Here is a 17,166-nt window from a genome sequence, read left to right as displayed (position 1 = left end):
GTAGCGTTCGAACCGTTTGGGTGACAAACTAATAGGACCCCACTTAAGCAAAAAATACTTACGTTTTCATGTACCAAATACATTTAACATTCAATAGGTTTCCATTGCATTAACTTGTGTGGCATATTTTCTTTTATCGACATTTGGACATTTTACCAATACATTTGCTGTTTCCATCAGGCCTGTCATGAGTATATTTCAGCATCAGGTAATTCATACACATAAAATGGTTGGAAACCTGGTTAGTGACAACAATCAACTCAAATCTTTCATCTCTGAATGGGGCTTTATTAAAACAAGGAGCAACACACTACATGCTATTTCCTATACATTTCTGTTTTGGTGTAAGTGTTCAAATATATACACACAAGTATGTGGACAGCCCTTCAAATTAGTGGATTCGGCCACACCCGCTGCTGACAAGCGTATAAAACCAAGCACACAGCCATGCAATCTCCATAGACAAACACTGACAGTAGAATGGTCTTACTGAACAGCTCAGTGACTTTCAAAGTAGTACCGTCATAAGATGCCACCTTTCCAACAAGTCAGTTAGTCAAATGTCTGCCGTTAGAGCCGCCCTGGTCAACTGTAAGTGCTTTTATTGTGAAGTGAAAACATCTAGCTCACTGAACACAACCACCGAGTGCTGAAGCATGTAAAAATTGTCTGTCCTCGGGTTGCAACGCTCACTACCAAGCTTCTAGAGACAGTTTGGAACATCAGCACAAGAAAGGTTAGTCGGGAGCTTCATGAAATGGGTTTCCATGGCTGAGCAGCCGCACACAAGCCTAAGATCACCAGTCCAAAAGACGAATCGGGGGTTTGCTACGTGCCCCAATGCATAGTGCCAACTGTAAAGTTTCGTGGAGGAGGAATAATGGTCTGGGGCTGTTTTTCATGGTTGGGGTTAGGCCCCTTAGTTCCAGTGAAGGGAAATCGTAACGTTGCAGCATACAAAGACGTTCTAGACGATTCTGTGCTTTAACTTTGTGGCAACAGCTTGGGGAAGGCCCTTTCCTGTTTCAGCATAACAATTCCACTGTGCACAAAGCGAGGTCCATACAGAAATGGTTTGTCGACATCGGTGTAGAAGAACTTGACTGCACAGAGCCCTGACCTCAACCCCATCGATCACCTTCAGGATAAATGGGAACGCCGACTGCGAGCCAGGCCTCATCACCCAACATCAGTGCCTGACCTCACTAATGCTCGTGAGTGAATGGAAGCAAGTCCCCTCAGCAACGTTCCAACATCTACATGAAAGCCTTCCCAGAAGAGTGGATTCTGTTATAGCAGCAAAGGGGGGTGGGGACCAACTACATATTAATGCCCATGATTTGGGAATGAGGAGTTCGACGAGCAGGTGTGCACATACTTTGTAGTGTATATTCACTTACAAATTGTTCTCCCAAATGCACTGATAGCTACCACACTAAGATATAACCATCAATGTTTTTTCACAACCTAAAAGAGCACTCGAACAATAAGTGGTACATTTTAATAATGGCTGAGGAGTTAAAGGGATACTTCAGGATTTTGGCAATGAAGCCCTTCAATTTATTTCCCAGTCAGTCTGATTAACATGTTAATCAAGTTGCTAACTAGCATTAGCGCATGACGAAGTCTACGGTAACTCCCTCGAACTTCCTTCATAGTGGGGAAGTAGACAAAGGGCTTCATTGCCAAAATCCCAAAGTATCCCTTTAAGAAAAAGCTAAGAACATCATTGCATTTTACAGCACAATACAACAGTTTACAACTATTCCCATGAAAATAGGTTCAAGTGAGCAAGAAAAGTCTACTGAGATACAGTGAACATAGAATCAAAGTAGAATAGTACAATAATGATTATATATGGTGACACAAGACAATTAATCCCTCAAATCAATAACAGATCTTGCAAAAACATTTTGCTAAAATCATTGTTCATACATGTTCTGTTGGATTATGATTTTCAGAGTATTCACTCTCATTGTGTAACCTGCGCTGTGTCTCCAGACAAAATGCAATGGACCTTTCTGCGGTGGTCTTTCAGTGACCGTAGGCTGGGATAGAGGCGCTGGCAGATGAGGCAGCGAAATGAGTTGGTCTGGTCGTGTGTTTGCAGGTGTTTCTGGAGTCCCTCCACAGTGCCAAACCAGCGCACGCACACAGGGCAACGCATGGGCTTGAAGGCAGGCTTGCACATTCCATTTAGCTGGTGAAACTTGAGGCTGAGGCCATTGGGGAAGTCCATGCTGCATCGGGAACAGTGGTTTGCCTTCGCTGAAATAGCTCCTCTGTCACCTTTACACCGATTCCAGGAGAGGTGCTTTAGCAGCGCGCCGCGACTGCAAAAGGTGTTGCTGCATCGTATGCACACACAGCGCGGCTGTGGCTTCCTAGGCTTCCGCAGAGGTTGTTGATTTGGCTGAGGGCGCTGTGCTGGCAGAGAGTGTTGCAGAGGCGTATGTCGCTGCTTTGGCAGGGGCTGCCGACGTTGACGTGGCTGCTGTGGAAACCTCAGCAGTAGAGGTGGAGAGCGCTGCTGTTGCATTCCCCCATACATCTGGTGTCGAGGCTGCATGTGTACTTGTAGGTGGACTTCATAGTCTGCCCAGGAACTCAGTGTCTCACCGCATGTGGGGCAGGTATAGGCCTCCTGCGCATGCTTTTGCAAATGCTCTAGGAGGAGCCGTGGGGAAGTAAAGCCTGACCCACACTCACACGTCACTCTCCTGGGAAGAACATTGGGCAATGACATAATACCCCAATTTGCCCCATTATCCTCCAGATTTTTACTACTTTGTGCCACGAGACGTTGCGGTGCCTGGGCTGCTGATATGCCCTGTTGTAAAAGTCCATTATCATTCTTGGCCATGGTTCTACTTAACTGGCACTTCTTCCTATGAATCAGCATGTTATCTTTGCGGTTAAAGCTCCTCCCACAGACATAGCAATCGAATTGGAATTGACCCTTGTTGACTTTCTGTGCTACCGCCCGAAAAGTAGATTGTGGCAGAAATGACCTACTTCCACACAGCCTTTGATGCTTTTTTAATGTGCACCCTCGACTGTACGTTTTCTGACATCTATAGCAGGGAAAACGTCTAGCACCATCTTTTATGAAATAAGGCACACCATCCTTTGTGGACTTGACATGACCCTGAGAAATAGGTTCTTGTAGCATTAAATCATCGTCGTCTTCTGCATCTACTGCCTCAATCAGAACGTCAATCTCAGAATCATCTAAAGGCATTGTCCATTCTCCATCTTTACCTTCTTGTTTAAAACTACTTGCTGCGTTGTCCCCTTCACCATCTCCTTGCTGTAGTGTTGCAGATCCTGAATCAATTTCTCCTGGTGTTACACACTTGGCAACTTCGGGATAGAAGGATGAGAAGCTTTTAGGTGAACCGGACCAGAGCAAATCAGGAAACTGTGGATATGGCCTTGATTCTGCAGAAATCGCCTCCTCCTTTATCTGACGAGTGCTGTCAGTGCCCACACCAATGTTTTTGGAGATTAAAAGCCTCTGGTTGACGCCTGTGACAGGCTCCCTTGCTTTAATGTTTTCACCAAATGCAGTATTTTTGCACAGGGCAGAGTTGGAGGCATGCTGTAGAGGATGGGGTGGCCCCTGACACTTGTGCACATTGAGATTATACCTACGGGCATAGTTGTGCTTGCACACTTGACAAAAGTAAGGCGTCCTAGCTTTAACACTTTGGAAGCTTCTTTGCGGTTGTCGCTTCTTTTGCTTCTGGAATGATGCAGTCTTTTTGATAGAGTGGCATTTACTCCCCACTGAGGTAAGGTGGTGGGGAGCCAGGGGACAGATGTGGTTGTCTGGAAGCGGTGGTTTTCCAATCATCAGTTGTTTACAGTGACGACAACACTTCACTATCTCCTTCCTGTGTAAGGCATGATGCACTGTCAAGCTGTCCAAGTCCTGAAAAACACTTCGGCAGCGACCACATTGATATCTCCCCTGTGTGGACCTATTTCTAGAATCAATAAGCTTTTGGCGGGTCTCAAGAACTACTACAGGGCAGAAGGTCTGAGTCAAAGATATGATGCCAGATGGACGGGCTATTGTCTTTGCACCAGACTTTGTAAGCAGGTGTCTTAACTGGCCAATAGAGGGCCCTGGTGTGGATGCTGCTGTGTGTTTGGATTGTGACATTACCTCCACTGGTATAAGCTCTTTTTTGGGGACCACAAGTCTCTTGTGTCTTAATGGGTAGTGTTGAGCAGGTTGATAACGTTTCATGTAGGCATTTGCTATCATCTTCATTATTGTCTCATTCTTAGGTGCGCCGGCATCTTCTGAAGATGCACCGCTTGTAACGGGACAGTCTGCATCCTCAGGAGTCTCATCCTGGATGGATTGTGGCGAGGGTTCCTGTGCAGTAGAGCTGTTCTCAGGTTGGTCAAGCCCATCAGGCTGTAATTCCTGCTCACTTGCACCTGGAGGGAGGTTGTTCAGCTCTGGAGGTCTGGTTAGGGCAATAAACCCCTTATTTGTATAGACTTCAGGAACAGTGGATGTGCTATTAAGCTGTGGGAGAATTGAACTACGAATGACAGGAGATAGGGGTGAGGGATGAGAGGGGGGACCGAGGCCCAAAATGGTTTGGCTAAGGGTTAGCTGAGGGGAGACTGGTTGGACAGGTTCAACCAGACTGCATTCTTCTTGGCCCGAATATCTGGCATCAGTCGTCTGGGTCTGCTGCTGGGGGGTTGAGACATGAGATCTTTTATGCTCCAGCATTTCATTAAAGTTCTGAAACTCATCCCCACAATCACAGATAAAAAGAGAGGGAGCCGGGGTCTCAGGTAGTGCTTTGCAGCAGTGCTGGTCTTGGAGGTCCTTATTTAAAAACACTTCACCACAGTGAGTGCAGAGAGGCTGCTTCTCAGATTGTGGTGGTTGCTTGTCATATTGAACTGCATGAGAAGCTTGGTGCACCAACAAGGATGCCAATCCAGTAAAGGTGGCTGAACAAGCCACACAACGATACATTTTAGGGGATGAGGTGCTTCCCTGAAGGCCAAGCATTGTGGTACAAGACAGTCACAGTACAAAGGGGGGCTCAGGTGTCCTCAACTGGCTGATCTTGGGTTGTCAGTTTCCTGAAAAATAAAGAGAACACATTTGTCAGGAATATAAGTATCTCCTCAAACAATTTGTAAAATGTGTGAATCTCAATTCAATCCAAGCAAAATAAAGTTTACAGATACACACACTGTATGTACAGTGGGGCAAAAAAGTATTTAGTCAGCCACCAATTGTGCAAGTTCTCCCACTTAAAAAGATGAGGCCTGTAATTTTCATCATAGGTACACTTCAACTATGACATACAAATTAGAAAAAAAATCCAGAAAATCACATTGTAGGATTTTTAAAGGAATTTATTTGCAAATTATGGTGGAAAATAAGTATTTGGTCACCTACAAACAAGCAAGATTTCTGGCTCTCACAGACCTGTAACTTCTTCTTTAAGAGGCTCCTCTGTGCTCCACTCGTTACCTGTATTAATGACACCTGTTTGAACTTGTTATCAGTATAAAAGACACCTGTCCACAACCTCAAACAGTCACACTCCAAACTCCACTATGGCCAAGACCAAAGAGCTGTCAAAGGACAGCAGAAACAAAATTGTAGACCTGCACCAGGCTGGGAAGACTGAATCTGCAATCGGTAAGCAGCTTGGTTTGAAGAAATCAACTGTGGGAGCAATTATTAGGAAATGGAAGACATACAAGACCACTGATAATCTCCCTCGATCTGGGGCTCCACGCAAGATCTCACCCCGTGGGGTCAAAATGATCACAAGAACGGTGAGCAAAAAATCCCAGGACCACACGGGGGGACCTAGTGAATGACCTGCAGAGAGGTGGGACCAAAGTAACAAAGCCTACCATCAGCAAGGGCATTGAAAATGAAACGTGGCTGGGTCTTTCAGCATGACAATGATCCCAAACACACCGCACGGGCAACGAAGGAGTGGCTTCGTAAGAAGCATTTCAAGGTCCTGGAGTTGCCTAGCCAGTCTCCAGATCTCAACCCCATAGAAAATCTTTGGAGGGAGTTGAAAGTCCGTGTTGCCCAGCAATATCCCCAAAACATCACTGCTCTAGAGGAGATCTGCATGGAGGAATGGGCCAAAATACCAGCAACAGTGTGTGAAACCTTGAAGACTTACAGAAAACGTTTGACCTCTGTCATTGCCAACAAAGGGTATATAACAAAGTATTGAGATAAACTTTTGTTAGTGACCAAATACTTATTTTCCACCATAATTTACAAATAAATTCATTAAAAATCCTACAATGTGATTTTCTGGAATTTTTTTCTAATTTTGTCTGTCATAGTTGAAGTGTACCTATGATGAAAATTACAGGCCTCATCTTTTTAAGTGGGAGAACTTGCACAATTGGTGGCTGACTAAATACTTTTTTGCCCCACTGTATGTATGCGTGTGTATATATCTATATAACTTAATTTCTGAAACTATTTACCAAATTACATAGGCTCCTTCACAATCTCAGCAATGATTATATAATATACACCATAACACTTCAGCTACACTGATGTCATGAGGATACCTGGGCCACCTATTGAGATGAGCCGTTTGTTCAGTAAATCAGGTAACAAATTAGGTGAAAAGGAGACTGGAATGCACCTTTAAGTTAATAGATATGATTCATGTATAAAGACTGGATCAGTGGCGCAGAACACACCCATGCGAGGCTCGCCTACAAAAAGGTTTACAATTACAGGAAAATAACTATAAAACTCAAATTCTCTCAGCCTCAAGGCAAAATGTGTAGAATAGCATGAGAAGCTATAAAACTGCAAAACACATTCTCTGCTCCATGGAAAAAGTGTAGAATTGTGCTCTTCATGGATGAAACCCGGTTTTAACTGTACCGGGCTGGTGTAATGTGGGCGAGCGGTTTGCTGATGTCAATGTTGTGAACAGAGTGACTCATGGTAGCGGTGGGGTTATCATATGGGAAGGATTAGGCTACGGACAACGAACACAATTGCATTTTATCGATGGTAATTTGAATGCACAGAGATATCGTTATAAGCAGGTTTAAAGTACTTAAGTAAAAACATTTTAAAGTACTCCATTAGTTGTTGGGGTATCTGTACTTTAATTTTTTTAAATTACTTTTAAGTCACTATACTCCTAAAGAGAATAATGTACTTTTTACTCCATACATTTTCCGTAACACCCAAAAGTACACATTACATTTTTAATGCTGAGCAGGACAGAAAATGGTTCAATTGACACATTATCAAGATAACATCCACAAATGCTTTGTTTATAAATGTCTGAGTGTTGGAGTGTGCCCCTGGCTGTCCGTAAAAAAAGAAGACAACTGTGCGTCTGGTTTACGTAATACCTGGACAAAAGGAATACTTATGTGAGAATGCTATTCATTGACTAAAGCTCAGCGTCCAACACCATAGTACACTCAAAGCTCCTCACTAAGCTAAGGACCCTGGGACAAAACACCTTCCTCTGCAACTGGATCCTGGACTTACTGACGGGCCACCCCCAGGTGGTGAGGGTAGGTAGCAACACATCTGCCACGCTGATCCTCAACACTGGAGCTCCCCAGGGGTGCGTGCTCAGTCCCCTACCTGTACTCCCTGTTCACCCACGACTGCATGGACAGGCATGACTCCAACACCATCATTAAGTTTGCAGACGATAACAGTGGTAGGCCTGATCCCCGACAATGATGAGACAGCCTATAGGGAGGTCAGAGACCTGGCCGGGTGGTGCCAGAATAACAACCTATCCCTCAACGTGACTAAGGAGATTGTGGACTACAGGAAAAGGATGACTGAGCACACCCCCATTCTAATCGACGGGGCTGTCGTGGAGCAGGTTGAGAGCTTCAAGTTCCTTGTTGTCCACATCAACAACAAACTAGAATGGTCCAAACACACCAAGACAGTCGTGAAGAGTGCACAACAAAATCTATTCCCCCTCAGGAGACTGAAAAGATTTGGCATGTGTCCTGAGATCCTCGAAAGGCTCTACAGCTGTAACATCGAGAGCATCAGGCCTGACTGGTTGCATCACTGTCTGGTACGGTAACTGCTTGGCCTCTGACCGCAAGGCACGACAGAGGGTAGTGCGTACGGCCCAGTACATCACTGGGGCTAAGCTGCCTGCCATCCAGGACCTCTACACCAGGCGATGTCAGAGGAAGGCCCTAAAAATTGTCCAAGACCCCAGCCACAGACTGTTCTCTCTACTACCACATGGCAAGCAGTACCGGAGTGCCAAGTCTAGGACAAAAAGGTGTCTCAAAAGTTTTTTACCCCCAAGCCATAAGACTCCTGAACAGGTGATCAAATGGCTACACGGACTCGTTACTTTTATAGCCTCGTTACTGTATATAGCCTGTCTTTTTACTGTTGTTTTATTTCTTTACCTACCCATTGTTCACCTAATACCTGTTTTGCACTATTGGTTAGAGCCTGTAAATAAGCATTTCCTTGTAAGGTCTACACCTGTTGTTTTCGGCGCACGTGACAAATAAACTTTGATTTGATTTCACACACTCAACACAAGTATTTGTGTTGCTAAAAGAGAGAACGACACAGAAGGAGACACACCCAGTGAGACACAGAGAGAGAGCGAGACACACACACAGAGAGACAGAGCGAAAGAGACAGAGTCAGAGAGACATACAGAGAGACAAGGAGAGACACTCAGACAGGGACCGCCATAGTTGTGATTTTTCCTGTAAAGGGAATATAATATAATTGACTATTAGCATTTAAATGAATGAGGGAACAATCTTGCATATTTTTATTTAAAAAATTTATGAAATCATTCAACATTTAACAAGGTAAAAACAAACACAAATATTTTAGTGTGAATGTTTGGTTTATATTTCTCACCCTGCACTAAATAATAATAAATATGATGTTCTGGGCATATGCCCAGTTTAATTTCCATGTTTTACAGTGCAGTTCAGGATATGACAGAATCACTCAAAACGTTTCAGAGGACCCCGGCCACAGACTGTTCTCTCTACTACCACATGGCAAGCAGTACCGGAGTGCCAAGTCTAGGACAAAAAGGCTTCTCAACAGTTAACCCCCAAGCCATAAGACTCCTGAACAGGTAATCAAATGGCTACCCGGGCATTGTGTGCCCCCCCAACCCCTCTTTTTACACTGCTGGTAATCTCTGTTTATGATATGCATCGTCACTTTTACTATACACTCATGCACATATTACCTCCAATTGAGCCGACCAACCAGTGCTCCCCACATTGGCTAACCGGGCTATCTGCATAGTGTCCCATCCGCCAACCCCTCTTTTACACTACTCTCTGTTCATCATATGCATAGTCACTTTAACCATATCTACATGTACATACTAACGCAATCAGCCTGACAAACCGGTGTCTGTATGTAGCCTCGCTACTGTATATAGTCTTATTTCTTTACCTACCTATTATTCACCTAATACCTTTTTTGCACTATTGGTTAGAGCCTGTAAATAAGCATTTCCCTGTAAGGTCTACTACACATGTTGTATTCAGCGCACGTGACAAAACATTGATTTGATATGAGGAATTTCTAAAATATTTATACCTTTACTTTTGATACTTAAGTATATTTAAAACCAAATAGTTTCAAACTTTAACTTGAGTCCTTTTCTATGACAGTATCTTTACTTTTACACAAGTATGACAATTGGATACTTTTTCCACCACTGTTTACGAGATCCTGAGGCCCATTGTTGTGCCATTAATCCGCCTCAAGTTTCTGCATGATAAAGCACGGCCCCATGGCGCAGGGATCTGTACACAATTCTTGGAAGCTGAAAATGTCCCAGTTCTTCCATGGCTTACATACTGATAAATTAAATGGCAAGTTAAGCCCGGTAATTTTGGTAATTTTGCTTAAATGCATAAAAGAAAAGTTAGCTTATAACAGTGAACCTTTTTTGTGGGATACACAAGGTGCCAAATCATATGTGAGGAATTCAACAGATGCACAATCATCTGGCCAAGTGAATAAAGTTCCCTCGACGCTCACAACAAGCAAACTCTGACAAAAGTCCCTCCACTTCTATTCAAGGTGAAAATGACGAATCAGACACCTTATCGATAGCAACAGCTCATGGTCCTCCTGGAATCAGAAATGTATTTGACTCAATGGAGGAACGTAGTCAGAGAAATGCTGATGAATGTCTTGCTCGAGCTATGTTTGCAACTGGTTCCCCTCTGATGCTCACAGGCAATGTGTATTAGAAGAGATGTCTGAATGTTCTTCGCCCAGCATACACCCCTCCAACCAGACATGCTTTATCTACTAATTTTCTAGATGCAGAGTTCAAGTGAAGGTCATACAAATCATAGAGAAAGCAGACTATTGCAATCATCTCTGATGGGTGGTCGAATGTTCATGGGCAAGGAATAATTAATTACACCAGCTCCACCCCTCAACCAGTATTCTACAAAAGCACAGACACAAGGGACAACTGACACACTGGTCTCTATGATGCAGATGAGCTGAAGGCAGTCATCACTCACCTTGGACGACAGAAGGTATTTGCACTGGTGACAGACAATGCAGCAAACATGAAGGCTGCTTGGTCTAAAGTGGAGGAGTCCTACCCCCACATCATACCAATTGGCTGCGATGCTCATGGATTGAATCTGCTCCTCAAGGACATCATGGCACTGAAAACAATGGATACACTCTACAAGAGAGCCAAGGAAATGGTTAGGTATGTTAAGGGTCATCAAGTTATAGCAGCAATAAACCTCACCAAGCAAAGTGAGAAGAATAAGAGCACCACATTGAAGCTGCCCAGCAAAACCCGTTGGGGTGGTGTTGTCATCATGTTTGACAGTCTCTTGGAGGGGAAGGTGTCTCCAAGAAATGGCCACCTCAGTCTGCCGATATGGACAGCCCCATCAAGAAGATCCTCCTGGAGGATGTATTTTGGGAGAGTGGTAAGCAGCCTGAAACCTATAGCAGTAGCCATTGCACGGATTGAGGGAGACGATACCATCCTGTCTGATGTTCAGACTCTGCTTGCAGATGTAAGAGAATAAATCCGTACTGCCCTGCCCACTTCACTGTTGCTCCAAGCAGAGGAAACCGCAGTTCTGAAATGCATCAAAAAGCGTGGAGACTTTTGCCTTAACTTCTTTGGGATAGGGGGTAATTTGACGTCCGGATGAAAAGCGTGCCCAAAGTAAACTGCCTGTTACTCAGGCACAGAAGCAAGGATATGCATATAATTGGTAGATTTGGATAAACACTCTAAAGTTTCTAAAACTGTGAAAATAATGTCTGTGAGTATAACAGAACTGAAATGGCAGGCGAAACCCTGAGGACAAACCACCCCCCCAAAAATTCATCCTACCACTGATTTCAATGGCTGGCACTTTTATAACAGGGCAAAAATTGTGCCCGGTTGCAGTTCCTAGGGCTTCCACTAGATGTCAGTCTTTAAAAAGAGTTTCAGGCTGGTTTTTGGAAAAATTAGCCAGAAATTGTAGTTTTTCTAGGTGGCTCCCATTTTGGCTGTAGTGTTTCTAAGCGCGTTCTTTGGTATTTTTCTCAGGTAAAGACAATAACTATTCTCCGTCTTAAATTGTATTTTTTATTTGCGTATTAGGGTACCTAAGGTTTGATTATTAACATTGATTGACTTGTTTGGATAAGTTTATTGGTAACATTTGGGATTCATTTTGAAGGAAGGAAACCGAGTGGATTATTGACTGAAGTGCGCCAGCTAAACTGAGTTTTTATGGATATAAAGAAGGAGTTTATCGAAGAACAGGACCATTTGTAATGTAACTGGGAGCTTTTGGAGTGCCAACAGAAGATCTTCAAAAGTAAGGCATATATTATATAGCTATTTCTGACTTTCGTGTCACAACTCCCTGGTTGAAAATGATTTGTTATGCATTTGTGTGCTGGGCGCTGTCCTCAGATAATCGCATGGTTTGCTTTCGCTGTAAGGCCTTTTTGAAATCTGACACGGCGCCTGGATTAAGCCCCAAGTATGCTGGCAAGAGCATCCTGTCTGGTGCAGAGATCAACTAGGCCTATGGTGTCATCACTACTGTGTTTCATCACCTTGGCCTGGATGAGGGCACGGTTCTTGGCAGTCTGGCAAAGTACACTTCTAAGCAAGGGCTTTGGGATGGAGATGCAATATGGCAGTCGTGCCAACATATCTCATCAGCCACCTGGTGGAAGGGGCTTTGTGGATCTGAGGCTCTTTCCCCCGTTGCCTCCATCACCCCCCAAATCCCACCAACATCAGCCGCCTCAGAGCACAACTGGTCTTGTTTGGGAACAGACAAAAGCAGGCAACAGGCTGACCAATACAAGGGTTGAAAACATTGGTGGACACCCGGGCAAATTAAAGGCTTTTTGAGCATGACAACGAGCCATCCTCAACAAGGTTGGAAAGTGACAGTGTGGATGAGGCCTCAGAGTCTGATGTTCAAGAGGTGGACATTGAGGAGGTCCAGGGAGAAGACATGGAAGCCTGAGAGGAAGACAACTAAAGCTTTAGTTTCTAGACTATCATTTTACAGATGTATGTTGAAAACGTTTTTGGAAGATGCGATGATCATTCAAAATTCCCTTTTGTTGTTCAGTGAAATCTTCCCATGTGAAGAGTTAATTAATTAAAGTTCAATTCGTAACAATTGTTGCTTTTTTTTCTATTGGAAGGATTTAATCATTTGCAATTATGTCTACTTATGGTAAACGGTTTGTTTCCTTCTCCATATGATATGGTAAATATATCTAATGCAAAAAAACATCTACATTTAAACAGTATTAATATTAATTTGCATATTTCTGTTAATTCCCATATATTCCCACATTAAGTTTCCACCTCTGAATATTCCCCAAAATGTGCAACCCCACATACTGACCAGACATGTCACGCATTGAGCAAGTTTGGGATGTCCTGGATCGACTTTGCACAACAGCATGTTCCAGTTGCCACCAATAATCAGCATTTCGCACAGCCATTGAAGAGGGACAGCATTCCACAATCAACAGCTTAATCAACTCTAAGCCAAAGAGATGTGTCTCGCTGCATAAGGCAAATGGTGGTCACAGACACTGACTGGTTTTCTGATCCATGGCCTACTTAAAAAAAAGAAAAAGTTACGTGACTAACCAATGCATATCTATATTCCCAGTCATGTGAAATCCGTAGATTAGGGCGGCAGGGTCTAATGAATTTATTTCAATTGACTGATCCTTTTATATACGGCGACCCAGTCAAATCTTTGAAATTGTTGCATGTTGCGCTTATATTTTTGTTCAGTGTACATCTCACTCTTTCTACAGTTCCACTGGATGATGTAAATATTGTTTATTGAAATGTTAACTATCAACGGTTGGTGACTTGTGTCATGTGATATAGGTGGCTTATTGTTAACAGTTTCCTATATACTATTGGCTGCCTAGTGATTGCAACATTATAACTCTCCAATGTGTATAGTTGGCAATGTTTCATTTCCAAGTGCTACTGAAAAAGCTTAAGTGAAATGCACTAACTGCGCGTGATACACGTCATTACTCTACTGTAGTCTATCAATAAATTCAAAATCTTTATACCATACATAACCCCGAGGGTGGCATATGCGAGGTGGTCACTGGACAAGCTAGCTATGAGTTGAACATATTTGGCTGAAAAACTAGTAGCCAGTTGTTTCCCATGGTGGAAACCAGAGGCTGGTTGGAGAAGCTTTAGGAGGACAGGCTCATTGTATTGGCTGGAATGGAATTAATGTAACAGTTTCAAACATCAAACATATGGAAACCGCATGTTTGACTACGTTCCATTAGTTAATTCCACCCAATACAATGGGCCTGTTCTCCTATAGCTCCTCCCACCAGCCAACACTGGTGGAAACGCATCTAACCCGCTGGCTCCTGAAACCCCTGTCCCCATGAGCTCCCGAGTCTAGCTAACGTTAGCTAACTGGCATCGCAAATTAGCACCTCGCTAGCTAACTGAGCTGATTTTAGAAGAAAACAGATGATCGGCTCTGCCGCAGGAGCATGCTTTTGCGGCACAGTTGATAGCGCGCTGGACTTTGGGCTATAAGGTTGAGACCTGCTCCCTTCTGTTTCATTACATTGGTGTCAGAAGTGGGATCGCAGTCTCCCTTGGAGGCATGGGTAATGTAATGAAAAGCAGGGAGCAGGTCTCAACCTTCTAGCCCAGCGCGCTATCGACTGTGCTGCAAAAGCAGGCTCGTGCAGCAGAGCCGATTTCCGCTCTTATAAACCCAGGGTCATTACAATATGAATCAAACTGTAGCTAGCTAGCATGCCCTCCACGTTATTGGGGCGTGGGAAGGTCAGATTCATATTTACATTTTATGTTAACATTCATTGAAATTGGTGGTTACTACTGGTTTCAGATCCACCATGTTTTCTGTTTTGGTAGGAGGTCAGAGTGATGTCGATACTCATATTCATGAAATTGCCTAGCCCATCTGCAGTAACGCACCCCCACATCCCATTGGTTCCTGCATTTGAGAAAGACATCTTCATGCTTGTGTGACACTTGAATGTGGCTAAAAAAAGGAAATAAAAACTCTTATAATACTTTTCACTCCAGACTGCTATGTACCGGAGTCCTCCTTACTAGCTGCCCTCACCGTGGTTAAAAACATAACTGTTCCCCCCCGGTCGTGTGGTAGGTGTACCGGAGTCTGCTATGTACCGGAGACCTAACTAGCTAAGTGTCCTTTGCTCCCGCGTGCCAAATACACGCCCTCGTTGTAGTTAACGTATCTGAAAAAAAAATAGTGCCCGACAGGCGGGGTAGAAGGACACCGACTACAGTTGTAGCTAGCCGTTGGCTATTGCTATTGTGCATTATGACCACCTACTGTACAGGAGCGGCCCTCTTTCCCACCCGTCCTAGTTTAAAATGTTCCCAATAGTAGTATAAAGAGGAATTTCTGCAGATACAGGAATGCCCACATGCAGGAACTCCCCGAATTGCGCAGCCTTTTGTGGACATTTCGCTAACGTTCCTGGCCACTTAGCTTTCATTTAACATGAATGGGGCTCTTGTTTTTATCGCCCCCAAAGTGCTATGTGGATTTCAGGTGATACGGGGTTAGACGGTATATGCTATATGGCGCAATGGTGTAGGGCAAACATCATTATTTTAGGATATTTATGCAAAAGTCAAGAAAAACGCTGGGCCCTGAAAGAAAGAAATGTATGCATCTGATTTACTGCACATCAACACAATCTAGTAAAATCTATCGACTTCCCCAAAATGACGAACTTTGTACCTGACAAGAACGCGCTAATATAAGAAAAAAAGCATGCATGATTGCAATGACATTTGTTTGTGTAGCAAAACCGCACTTCACGCCATATTGGTGGGGTATCTATAGCTTTATAATAATCCATCAAATGTCTAAATTCGCAAATTAGCTAAGTGTTTTGAAAAGTGCATATAGTACAGAACAATGAAACTAAGCAGGTATATCGTTAGTTTAGAAATGCCACGAGCTTTTGGTAGCGCAATTCAATTCGACGATGGCAGACGTAAACGTTAGCTAGCTAATGTTAGCCACACAATCAACCATTGCATTGGCTAACTAGCTGCAGAAATGAGTGACCTAACTACTGTTTTTAAACTACAGCTAGCTAACAAAAACATATGTATGTGCCGTGTGTAGTTAAAAAAAAATACCTAGCAAAAAAAACAAACACGCATTGATGATGTCCAAGAAAACGTTAGTGTAGTGAACAAAAGCCAGCTAGCTTGCCAACTAGCTAGCCTTGCTAACAACACACCATAATGTGATTAGATAACGTTAATGTTACCCGACATCTTTCAATACAATTCTTCCAGATGATTGTGAAAGTTTCGCTTATTACGCATAACAGGTCAAATTAACATATTGACAAGATGTGGGAAAATGCCAACGTCAGAAACACCGATTTAGGTATGCCATTCTGAAATGTCCTCGTCGTTCAATGACAAAGACAATATATTTAGTAAACTTACCATCAGTAATTTAATTTATTACAGTATGTTGTATCATCCACGGCTACTTTCGTTCAATACCGATTAATTTGCATATTTTAGAAATATTATTTGCAGCCACGCTGCTGTTCAGGTCGTGTATTCGGTTGATGTGTGCTGCTGCACAGCTGTAGCAAAAATGGGTGCGTTCCAGGTGGTCTTCATCACCAGTCTCGCGCACTTGTATCGTCTTTGTGGCTCATGGACTTGTCAAATCTGATCATCTGCGCAGCGTGGCTACATTATAAACGGACTGGAACGTAACCAGTCGCTCTGGGGGAGTTTTTTCTAAATCCTCCCAACGAACTGGAGAGCAGACTGCAGAAATCTTAGAACATTCTGCCAACTTTCGACTCGGAGTCAGAGGGATAAACCCAAACTCATAATGGCATACTGACGATAACTGTAAATAATTATTCAGGTCAAAAACGTCGTTTAATGTAAGTTTCTATATTATAACTTTATTCTCTAGCCTACTTTTTGTACTTCAATTTGATGGCGACTCACTGCATTGACAAATGTAATCCCTGCACATACCATTGAAACTGTGGCGCTTTATATTTACTATTGAGATATGTTTTTACTGCCATTTAAAATAGACAAAAATGTTAATGATATTGTTCTCTGCTCAGTGTAGGTCTGAATGGTTATGGCTAAAGATTGCCAACACATTGGAAGTTGTATCCCACCTGTTAAGCAAAGGGGTCTTCTTTTATGATTTACTCTCCAGTCAGAATACATGTATACAATACAGGAATACAGTACCAGTCAAAAGTTCAGACACACCTACTCATTCAAGAGTTTTTCTTTATTTTATACATTGTAGATTAATAGTGAAGACGTCAAAACTATGAAATAACCGATATGGAATCACGTAGTAACCAAATCATGTAGTAAACAACTCAAAATATATTTTATATTTGAGATTCTTCAAAGTAGCCACCTTTTGCCTAGATGACAGCTTTGCATACGCTTGGCATTCTCCTAACCAGCTTCAATTAACAGGTGTGCCTTGTTAAAAGTTAATAGTTAATTTGTGGAATTTCTTGACCAAGTCCATATTATGGCAAGAACAGCTCAAATAAGCAAAGAG

The 17,166-nt window shown here is 43.1% G+C and overlaps 2 protein-coding genes across 4 annotated transcripts in view; one reads left to right on the top strand and one right to left on the bottom strand.

Annotated features, from left to right (window-relative positions):
• znf1035 (zinc finger protein 1035) overlaps window positions 1-17,166 on the top strand; it is a 95,570-nt gene that overhangs the window by 65,252 nt on the left and 13,152 nt on the right.
• On the bottom strand, window positions 268-16,236 carry LOC115140828 (uncharacterized). 3 transcript variants are annotated; one of them, XM_029679228.2, is made up of 3 exons: window positions 16,056-16,236; window positions 10,564-10,733; window positions 268-5,118 (listed from the first exon to the last, which is right to left on the bottom strand). In XM_029679228.2, the coding sequence occupies exon 3, from the start codon at window positions 5,042-5,044 to the stop codon at window positions 1,973-1,975; it is 3,072 nt and encodes a 1,023-aa protein (XP_029535088.2). In that variant the 5' UTR covers window positions 5,045-5,118; window positions 10,564-10,733; window positions 16,056-16,236; the 3' UTR covers window positions 268-1,972. The 3 variants fall into 3 exon arrangements, with proteins under 3 accessions (XP_029535088.2, XP_064864127.1, XP_029535087.2); XM_065008055.1 differs by lacking the exon at window positions 10,564-10,733 and adding an exon at window positions 5,471-5,515; XM_029679227.2 differs by lacking the exon at window positions 10,564-10,733.

The sequence above is a fragment of the Oncorhynchus nerka genome, linkage group LG3, assembly GCF_034236695.1.
Source record: "Oncorhynchus nerka isolate Pitt River linkage group LG3, Oner_Uvic_2.0, whole genome shotgun sequence".
NCBI classification, from domain to species: Eukaryota; Metazoa; Chordata; class Actinopteri; order Salmoniformes; family Salmonidae; genus Oncorhynchus; species Oncorhynchus nerka.
The sequence above is the reverse complement of the archived record's forward strand: the minus strand, read 5'-3'. Positions and strand labels throughout refer to the sequence as shown.

Coding starts and splice junctions, on each gene's coding strand:
- LOC115140828 (XM_029679228.2), bottom strand. CDS start 5,044: ATGCTTGGCCTTCAGGGAAGCACCTCATCCCCTAAAATGTATCGTTGT.